The following is an 11,186-nucleotide window of genomic DNA, read 5'->3' on the forward strand; positions in this document are numbered from 1 at the left end:
GGAAGACAACAGCGGATGCACCCAGAAATGAGGCATTTTGGTCCCTGCACACCGCCGCTGCCGCGCCTATTGTGTCATCCCTAGAGAGGCCACCGTCAGCTTTTAGCATGTCTAGTTAGTTGAGTTCCATGCATAGACTGAAAAAGTCTCAAATTTTTCCCTAATTTATTGGCATGTGTCCATTTTTGTGCTGGTTGGGGATTTGAGACCCTACACTTAGGTAGGCTATAGTCGACACAACTATTTCTTCCTCTTTTGTCTCCGTTGTTATGTCTGGCGAGGAAGGTAATTCCTCCTCTCCTCGGCGTGCGGCACCACCATGTTCCATGCAAACGCGGCTCACTCACTCTCGCTCCCTTGTCCCATCTGGCCATCTCCCATGTAAGAAAATAAATAAATATACGTACGTATTAAGCAACCAAACCGAGCCGCCGACATCGGTTTCTTGGCATTGACATTCTTCTAATTAACTACTCTATGGTTGATCTCTCCATGAACAGAAGAGTTTGAAATTTTCTCCTTTTGCCTATTGATTTCCTTGGCATTTGTCCATTTTTCTGCTGGTTGGGAGTTTGAGACTCCAGACATGGGCGATAGCCGCCACAAAATTATATTGTATTTCGTTTCTTCCATCTTCATTCTTTTGTCTGGCGAGGTAGTTCCTCCTCTCGTCCTCGTCGGCAAGGTCGCCGTCTTGCTCCTTGTTTGACAGGGTAACTGGGGCCGTCGTCTTCCTTGGCCACACCATGTCCCATGCAGGCACGGCACGACCACACAAGTAACCAACCAAACCAAACCTCGCCGCCCACCGACGGCGAGCAGTTTCCTGCCCGGCATTGACATTTGCGCGCCCGTGGCAGGCTCCCTGTCGCTGATGCGCGACGGCTCCTGGGCCGGCCGCGTCGATCGATGGTCTCGGCCGAAGCGCCAGTCTGAATCCTGTAGCCGTGGCCGTGGGCAGGGCGCCGGGCCGGGCCGCTGCAGAGCGGCCAGCCGGCCACGGACGTGCATGTAGCTTGACAGCGTCCTCTCACGCCCGCCCTGTCGCCGCACAGCGAAAGGCCCCTGCCTTCGTAGAAAGCTATGATTGGATGCGTCAGCGGCGTAGTCGTACACACACACATATGTGAATCCCCTCCTGCCCGCACTGCTCGGCAACAGAGGCGCCGGTGCGAAGTTCGTCAAGAGCAGCAGTGGGTCTGAGCCGAGCTGTCAGCGTTCAAGTTCTTGTAGAGCCTTTTGGCCTCGGGGAAATGAGATCAGACCGGCCTTGCACCTGCTGCTGCTGCCTGGTTTGGGAAGGGCAGAGTGTGTGCAGGGTCAGAACTTGTTCTGTTTCGAACCACCCAGGGCCAAACCACCAGTGTCCAATGCTCTGCGTAAAAATCACATTCATGCCACACATCGGTATCACTATGTACACACATCATCATCGGGTCCGGGCCGGGCACTCTGGGTCCGGCGCCATGTACAAACTTACAGCGTCGTCTACCATCATCCGCTTGCAAACAAAAACCCGGCAAAACCACAATACATAGGGATAGGGGGGTATCTCACGCTAGAACGGGGTGGGGGAACAGGGGAGGGGTCCCCTGGCTCCCTGGAACACTAGCTATAATACTGTTCTTGTGACACGAGCTAGGGTCACCGATCGGATCGGCGAGGCGAGCTTGGAGCTGTGCCCGTTGAGCAGCAGGAGAAGGCACATCAGAGCGCGGCAACCGTACCCTGCTGGACCCAAGGTCTAGCTACTGGATCATCTATCTACCTGGGGTCTTCTAACAAAACAAGAATCTCTTCGTCGTCGATGGTTCCGCTGTCAATGGCGTACTGCAAAGCCGTTCTACCTTCGCGGTCTGTCGCCTGAGAATCAGCACCCCTGCATGGAGATTCAGGCAAGTTATAACATCCATGCATACTTGCAGCACAGAGACGTAAGGCGTATAAAAAGGAAGTACATTCCTATATCATAAGCATTATTAGTATACCTGGAGAGGAGCAGTTTGGCATGCACGCGCCTTCCTTTCAAAATGCTGTGATGAAGCGGTGTTCGGCCCCTAGAATCTGTGGAATTCACACTGGCCCCATACTGCAAGAGTAGTTCAACCATACCAATATCCGCGACACGGCATGCCAGATGAAGCAGAGATAAGCCCTCAGCGCAGCCATCCAATTCATCTGTCCGTGCGCTTGTGCTCGCAGGAGAAAGAGAACTCCTGGGAGAAATCTTCTCAACCGTACCGCGATCAAAGCATCTAGAGCTACCATTTGACGGCGAAGACGGTTGCTCTTGTAAGAGAAGCGCTTTTCCAAGAGTCAAGGCCGAATTGAATGATGTCTGCCCATAAGTTAGATTTACATCCGCGTTCGATCGCACTATCAGACTGTACACCTCCATCTTGTTGTTTGAACTTACATGATCCCACATCTGTTGTGCTAGCTGAGTCTCATCCATACTATGCTTTCGTACAAAATCTTTCTCAGCATACTGGAATATTTAAGAAACAATAATCATCAGCAACTGAACATCACTAGGCATATTATAAGTGAAATTATCTCTTATACCTTTCACATCAACAATGAATAGGACTATTGTTGTCTTGGCACAAATTAATGAAAACATGAGACTTTAATCTCATTCTTTTTTTGGTCTTTAATCTCATTCTCACCAAGTTCACCTACCATGTTCTCTAGATCTCTACCTTCTCACTCCCAGTTTCCCTAAAACCACGTATCGTAGAAATGCAATATTCTCAAACACACTTTATGATATATCTAATGTTCTTGATTCGCATGTGGAGGTTGTATCTCATGCAAGATACTGTTTCCTTCCATTTATTTTCTCACTCTCAATCTCACCAAAAAAAAAAAAAAAACTGGCAGCCTTTTAGATACAGATGAGGTGGTCTGTTGCAGATATCCATAGTTCCTCTTTTTGTTTAAAAGGACTATTATGCACTCTGTAAACCCAATGTGGTCTATTCAGTGAATGTTGCCTATAACTCGCACATGATTCTTGAAATTGCATTCTGCTTATTAGTGATCACTAATGGTTTGCTGAAAAGTAGAATACACTGAAACAATAGGCAAACCATAAAGTACCTTGGCATGAATAAATTTCTCTTTCAGAGAGATAGGATCCGATTGTTTAGGCTTTCGGACAACCAAGTTATCTGGTGTGTTTTCAATTCCATCAGCTCTACAAAACAGTAAAACTTGCAAGTTAGCATGATACTACAACAATAGGGACTTCACAGATTTTTGTATAGTTGCAAACAGCATCGATTTACCTCGAAGTATCACCATGATCAAAACTGCTTGACGAAGTTAACATTTCTTCCCAGATAGTGTTGGCAAATGTGTTGCCTAAAGACTGGAAGAGATTGATTACAGATGGCTCCCACACCCTGACATCAAGTGTCAGAGACCTTACCTGCCAATACAAGGCACACTTTAGGTAATGTTCACCCTGATTTATCTTTCAACAATTAAAGCGCAGCCTGCTAATCACATTAATGATGAATTCATGCTAGGACTTACAAAATACTAAATCTAAAATGACATTTTACAATAGGTTGCTGAATGTTGTCTGAAAAAACTAAACCATTTCAAATTTTGTGCATGAAGTAAACACATTGCATCCCAAAATTCCTTAGTTTTCCTGTCAAAGATGCAGTTATTGCAACTCAGATTCTGGTTTGCAATGAAAAAACAAATGGGACACACAACTATCATTCAACTGTTCCTACACCTTAATATACTGAGCGCAAAACAAACAATATATATACATTTTAAATGTGTAAGGATTTTGAGTTGAAACTGTCAAGAATATTGCCTGTTCACCTTAGATATATGCACACCAAGATTTCGGTGTACACCAGAACATTCTATGCATACAAGGACTCCGAGGTTTAGGGATGCCCAATCAGGCTCTGCAGCACCACAATCAGCACAAACATCATTGCCAACCACCTTCCTAAGCAATTCAATTGGCTTGTCAGGTCTCATGCTGGTTCGGTGATGTTGTGTGACTCTGGAGTGCTCAAAGTACCCACTTCCTGAGTTCTTTTCCATCATAAAATCTTCACTCATGGAATGGTCAAGTTCTGTTGAGCTACTGAAAGAACTACTTTCGCTGTTTGTTCGATGATGGCCACTGCCCTTAGGGCTCAACAGTAGACGCTGGAACAGATTGTATTAGTGTTAAGAATATCAAATCTGGATATGTAAATAATTGCACAAAAGTCATTCAGCACTGACCCGTTCAGGGGATTGGGAGCTTAACAAAGAAGCAATGACACCAGTGATCTTTTCAATCCAATCCATCTGATCCATCGCACTCTCTGCCTGCCCAAGAATAGGTGCATGTCACTACTAAATAGACAACAAGCAACTTGGCATCTATTAAAAACTCGATAGTGTCATTCCTTTCTTTGCTGGCCTAAATGACAAATACAGACAACAGGTTTCTGGTTAGGCTGAATACCTGCAGTGTGTAGTTTTTTGTGGGCGAAATTATTCTGAAACAGAACCTTAGATCTGATTGATCTGCGTCAACTTTAATGGTTGATGTTAGCAGGTTTACTGTATGTCGTGCTACAGATTTCTCATCATGCACACCGCCATGGTAATGAGATGAGAACCATCTGCTAAGCAGCCCAGAGCCATGCTCAGTGGGAGTGCTACTTCGTTGGTTAGAATAACCACTCTGTAAAATCAAAAACAGGAAAAATTAACGGAATGGTGTGAACTGAAACAAACCCAAAGCATTTCTATAATATCATGCCAAATTGAGTACGTGTTACGGGAACTTACGGATGGTCTACTATTTTGCTTGCGGTAATAATACAACATTCCTCGATTATCAAGGACAAAGAACCTCCTTTTCCAGTCGCCTCTCAAATTCGAAGAACGCTTTGAGAGATAGCCTTGCCGAATAGTCTGAACCTGAAAATAAGTACACACTTTTGAACATCACATGCATTTACTGAATGAACACCTTCCTACAAGCATGAATCCAAATTTCAAGTCAACCAGAATGTGCTACCTTTCCCTTTGAAGCTGATTGCATGACGGCTTCAATCATCTTATGTGAACTTCGACCAATTGCTTGTATTCCATCACCATTAGGGGAATCAGTCATCCCGTTTGGCGACCACCGACTTTCCCGGTCAATCTGCCTTTTGAACTCTTGCATCCTCTCTACAAGAGCAGCTTGCTCGTAGTTGGACCTTTCTCTTGATTGCTGTGCATAAGCAAGAACCTGCAAAAGGAGAATCCATGGTGTGTTAAAACAAACATTTGTTACCAGGAAAAAGCAAGCAGGCACAGGCAGCTATGCGAAGAATTGGTGGATTCAGTAACCAAACGTTGCACTGTACTTCATTGAATCATTAAAAAATGGTCTCAGCAGGTGGTTTCCACTGTGCAATTTGCACAATTAAATGACAAATTAATTTAGAAATGAAGCAACTGGTACCGGACTATCTGACACCTATCTTGGAGGTGATTTTCACTGCAATTGCCATGACCAAATGACACAACATTTTTGCAATAAATATTTGAAATCAGACCATCTAACGCGTAATTGCAGGGGTTGAAGGTCATAAGAGGTCAATTTCTTTAAGGCGTTTTGTGCGACGAATCCAGGAGTCTGAGGTCAGGGAGGCTTTAAAAAGGATGAAATGAGGCAAGGCGATGGGCCCTGATTGTATCCGCATCAAGGTGCGGACAGGCCTCGGAGACAACGATAGTATGGCTAACTAAGCTTTTCAACCTCATTTTTGGGGCAAACAAGATGCCCGAATAATGGATGCGGAGTAAATTAATACCAATCTTCAAGAACAAGGGAGGCATTCAAAGTTGTACTAAGTACCATGGAATTAAGTTGATGAGCCATACAATGAAGCTATTGGAGAGACATTGAGCACGAGTTAAGAAGAATGACAAGCGTGACCAAAAATCAGTTTGGGTTCATGCCTGGGAGTCGACCATGGAAGCAATTTTCTTGGTACGACAGCTTATGGAAAGATACAGGGAGCAAAAGGGCATGCATATGGTGTTCATTGACTTGAAGAAGGCCTACGATAAGATAACGCGGAATGTCATGTCTTGGGCCTTGGAGAAACACAAAGTACATTACCCTCAACAAGGACATGTACGATAATGTTGTGACAAGTGTTTGAACAAATGATGGCGACACTGATGACTTTCCAATAAAATAGGACTACACCAAGGGTCGGCTTTGAGCCCTTATCTTTTTGCTTTGGTGATGGATGAGGTCAGGGATATACAAGGAGATATATCATGGTGTATGCTCTTTGCGGATGATGATGTGGTGCTAGTCGACGATAGTTGGACAAGGGTTAATAGAAAGTTAGAGCTGTGGAGACAAACTTTTTGGAATCAAAAGGTTTTAGGCTTATATAGAACTAAAATTGAGGACATGAGGTGCGGTTTCAGTACTATTAGGCAGGCTCTATAGGACAGCGATTCGACGTATGATGGTGTATGGCGTTGAATGTTGGCCACCTAAAAGGTGACATGTCCAACAATAAGGTATAGCAGAGATGTGCATGTTGAGATGGATATGTGGCCACACAAGAAAGGATCGAGTCCGGCATGAGGATATACGTGATAAAAGAATTGGGGTAGCAATGATTAAAGAGAAGCTTGTCCAACATCGTTTGGGATGGTTTGGACATATACATCGCAGGCCTCGAGAAGCGTCATTGCATAGCGGACAGTTAAGACATGCGGGCAATGTCAAGAGAGGTCGGGGTAGACCAAACTTGACATGGGAGGAGTCCGTTAAGAGAGATCTGAAGGACTGGAATATCACCAAAGAAGTAGGCCATGGACAGGGGTGCGTGGAAGCTAGCTGTCCACCTGCCAGAACCCTGAGTTGGTTTCGGGGTCTTATGGGTTTGTAGCTTACCCCAACTTGTTTGGGAGTAAAAGGCTTTGTTGTTGTTGTTGTTGAATGTGCAGATAACATGCAAGATTATAAGTTTATAACAAATGGCGCATCGGTGGAAGAGATTTTTTGCATATCCACTAACTAGTACATATGTATTACTTCAACTACATAAACTAGCACGGAACATTCACATGTAGCACTACAAAAAAATGAAAAATAGGAAGTCACGGTGAAATAGTTACTTGATTGATATACGGTTCCATCTGATGGAGTAATTCATATCCCTGAAAAAAACAACAGCAGATGAGGTTTGAATATCATTTGTGCATAACCAAGAAATATCAGAATGCAAATAATGACAAGCCAATACTTGTTTGAAATAACGAAGATGTGCATCCATTGTCCCACTAACAGCCTCCAAAAATTCAAATCTTTTCTTAGCCTCAATGTTTGAAAGCGCAGTCACCTGTAGATAAGACAAACAAAAGGCATGTTACAATCAAGTTGGTGAATAGAGATACAGGGAAGCATTACACCTACCAGGTTGAAACGAGCTTGCTCAAATGAAGATCTGGCGCTGTGAAGCTCCTGGTAACGTCACAAGCAAGTTAATGATCATGGCTTCTAATAGAAGTTCAATAATGTCAAATAAGGAAAGGAACTTACATCCTCAACTGCAGTTGCTATGTCTGTCCTTGTTCCTTTCTTCAAGGATAAATACCTCTCACGAGCCTGGGTGAGAAGACAAATCAGTCAGCGAGACCCTTTTTAAAAATAAACTTGACTTTTGTCAAAAATGCATCAGCAACCGCAAATGATAGCATGCCGATCAACAGAAGAAATGGAATAAAGCTATCATATTGGTGTCACGGTGCAGTAAAATTATTCCCATGCAGCAAAAGGCAGATTCTGCTTATCCTAGATTAATTTTTACCATGGGTCAATATTTTAGCAACTAGGAGTCAGTAGACAGAAAAATAACACAGAAATAGCATCTACACATTATGGCAAACAGAATCCTTCTGATTATACTGAAAGTTGGCTATCATATTGGCAGGTTGACGGGAACAGGGTAAACAAACACCAAAACAAAAATGGGAGAATATATAGATACGAGCTTCAGAATCACCTTGAAGACATATTTAATATTGTAACTTTGAAATGAGCTCAAAACAGCATTACCTGGTCGTACAGAAGGCTAGCCTTGTCAAAACGCTTTCGGGCATCCTGATCAGAAGTTATCAAATTTAATGGCAGGTCCAAACCCAATGTGAAATTTACAAATAAGATGTTAGAAGAAAATTGCGCAAATACCTTCACATCATGCAAATCCATGTCCACAAACTGCAGCAGCTTGTCATTTAGCATATGTTCAACCTATCAGAACAGTATGCAAGAAGTTAGACCACCTAAACCTGAAGTTAAGCAAAAGGATGCGCATGCAATATATGCACATACAAATGTCTACCTGGGAGCGCAAAACTTCCTTGTATGTTCCAATTTCTCTCAAGGCAATTGTAAATTTGGTCATCACGGGTCCTGGACCAGAGGTACATGTCATAATTTATACATAACTGGCCAATTAGGAAACCAACAAGAAAAAACACTACAGCGCTGATGAAACCTAATGAAAGTTATGATGTCTTGTCATTTTCATTGACAAAAGCGCCCTTCAGTTCTCGGTTAGCTGTTACTGGGGTTTTTACACAGTGCCCATGAGAAGCTTATCATTCAGGAATTCCTGACCGCTGGCATACTAGTGCTAGTGGTTTACTAGAGATAGTAGTAGTATTGTATTTCTCCTACTACTACTCTGGCACTATGTGCGCATACAACAACCAACAAGCAGATAAACGACAACAAACCGACAAGGTAAATGACTTTTAAAAAATGGACGCCATGCAAACTGACGTTGCAGCAAGGAAAAAATAAAATGAACAATCTAGCTGAAAATCGAGATCTAGTACTTGAACCCTGCAATCTATTGATACGGTCATATATATAATTGACTACCTACAAACCAGCCTAGAAAATATTTTGGTGGTATAAATCCGTCTCAATTGAATTAGTTTGGGTACAATGGCAAACAAGCAATTTTAATGAACACCTCTTGGTATCAGAATCCTATCTAAAACAACACCTAAACGAGAGCCGGAGGAAGTATCCAGTTTTAACAAGCATGAAAACAAAATAATGCTCAAACTAAAGTGAGTGAATGTGACTATAACAGTACATAAATATACTTGAATGAGAACTATATTGCTAACCTCCAAAGGCAACACTGATTGGATCATTGTGACCACCTCCAAATGCTTCTAGTGAACTTGCAAACGCAATATCTCCATCATATGCTTCGCCTAGCCCTTCACTGAAATAAAAGGGCAAATGTAAACAAGTTCAATCCTAGATAGCACACTGCAGCACGCAAGCATAAATAGGGAGGATAAAGGGGCGTATGCCACTCAAATGAGATGGCAATGGTCACTTACGTGTATTTACGGCAACCTTTGTGATACTTCAAGCATCTCTCTCTCAGCAAGTCAGCACCTTCTTCAAGTGATTGCATCTATTTATTGAAGGAAAAACAATTTAAACAGTGTTCATCAATCAAACAAAATATGTTGACCCTTTTGGTATAAACCCAGAAACAACCATTAAAAAGCCTAGGTGCAAAGCAATTTGTAATCAGCGGAGCACACAAAAAATGTTTTTTTTTGTAATAAAAGCACATATCAAAAGCTCATCCTTTTGCTGAGTTGTGTATGATTATAGATTTATTACTCATACAATTGCATAGATAAAGCCTGTCGAGTTGCTTGGCGAATAGCCAAAACTCTGAACCAACCAATTGTACCAACACAATATCAAACAGTCTAGCAGTTGTGTATAGCAAACATACCCTACACCAGTAATTGGAACCAAATTGTTGCATAGACAAGCAAGCATTGTTGTCTCACTTGCATCAAAACAAACTTTGACCAATCAACGCACACGCATGGCAAAAGACAACGAGTAACATCTAACAGGATGGAGAATGCTATACAATTGTCCTGAGGAGCTCAGGTGGAACCTACTGATATGTTGTTAATATCACAACAGATTTAAATATAGCAATCAGACCAATCAAACAAACAACCAAAAAACAGATAAGAAACCTGCACATCAGTACCACAGGCAGAGCCAGGCAGACAATTTCGAATGGTTCGAGGCGAAGCTCCGGCGAGAGGGGTGCAGCCCCAGAAACAAGGACAGATCCAATCCATCGCCGGGAGCCCAATCCGGGAGCCACCAGCGGCGAGCACTACACCCGAAACTGCAAGCTGTTGTCGCTCCCCACTAACTAGCCACCCCCGGCCCTTCCCAGCGACGAAGCGGGGCTCTCCAATGCCCGCGAATCGAGATCCGAGGAGTAAGGTGGCTCACCTGCTTCCTGAACATGGGCGAGTCATCGAGCCTGGTGAAATACATGTCTGCCACCTATAAGCCGCCTCGCCGCCGCCGCCGCAGCCACTCCAACACCGCAACCGCACGGCCCTCCTATCTCACCATCAACCCCCGACACACAGCCTCCGCCTCCGCGAAACCTCGCCCGCCGACAGCCCACTCCGCCGCCACCGCCACCAGCACCACCTCGGCCTCACAGACCGACCTCCTCCGCCTCTTCCTCCTGCTCCGGACGCCGCGTGCCGCCGGCGGGAGCAGGACGCGGTCCAGGGAAACACCGACTAGGCCCGGCGAGAAACCCTAGGCGGCGGCCGGAATCGGCGAATGGCGGTGGGGGCGGAGGAATGGAATGGCGAGGGGAGAGGGGACAGGCGCAGACAGGCGGAGAGGGGTGTAAAGAGAAAAGAGGGTCGGGGGGACGGCGAGAAAAATAACGGTGCCCTCCCTCTCCCTTTTGGTTCGATTTTACTAATTTCTCGGGTTAATTAAGGGGAGTGGGGGGATTAGGAGCTGATCGTGCGTGGTGGGCCTCGCGTACGGGAGGGCGCGGGGCCCGGTGGCGGTGAGAGGGGCGCCGGTGGACGCGGTGCACGGGCGCGTGGGTGGCGGTTTTGGCTCGGAGGGGGCGGTCACCCGCCGGTGAGCGTAATGATGGACCGGTTACATGTCTTTGACCGGGGAATTTTTCGCTTTTTTTAAATGATGAGACTGCCGCTAGTTCTATGATCGTGTTTATGCTATGGACTGGAAAATTGTAGTAGCATCCTGATTTGACCACATGCTAAGCCAAGGTCGATACACCACTCAATAATCTTTACAATAA

General features: G+C 44.6%; 1 protein-coding gene across 1 annotated transcript; it reads right to left on the minus strand.

Moving 5' to 3' along the window:
* Window positions 1-1,364: 1,364 nt before the first annotated feature.
* LOC123122119 (ADP-ribosylation factor GTPase-activating protein AGD3) lies at window positions 1,365-10,777 on the minus strand. Its single transcript, XM_044542263.1, has 19 exons — window positions 10,343-10,777; window positions 9,409-9,485; window positions 9,187-9,287; window positions 8,388-8,458; window positions 8,234-8,296; window positions 8,102-8,146; window positions 7,586-7,651; window positions 7,460-7,507; window positions 7,290-7,385; window positions 7,162-7,203; window positions 5,048-5,263; window positions 4,816-4,947; window positions 4,487-4,708; window positions 4,261-4,347; window positions 3,844-4,182; window positions 3,291-3,433; window positions 3,103-3,199; window positions 1,989-2,488; window positions 1,365-1,879 (listed from the first exon to the last, which is right to left on the minus strand). Exons 1-19 carry the CDS (start codon window positions 10,385-10,387, stop codon window positions 1,765-1,767), a joined length of 2,505 nt encoding a protein of 834 aa, XP_044398198.1. The 5' UTR covers window positions 10,388-10,777; the 3' UTR covers window positions 1,365-1,764.
* Between the last annotated feature and the right edge of the window lie 409 nt (window positions 10,778-11,186).

This window comes from Triticum aestivum, chromosome 5D (genome assembly GCF_018294505.1).
Source record: "Triticum aestivum cultivar Chinese Spring chromosome 5D, IWGSC CS RefSeq v2.1, whole genome shotgun sequence".
Classification (NCBI taxonomy): Eukaryota; Viridiplantae; Streptophyta; class Magnoliopsida; order Poales; family Poaceae; genus Triticum; species Triticum aestivum.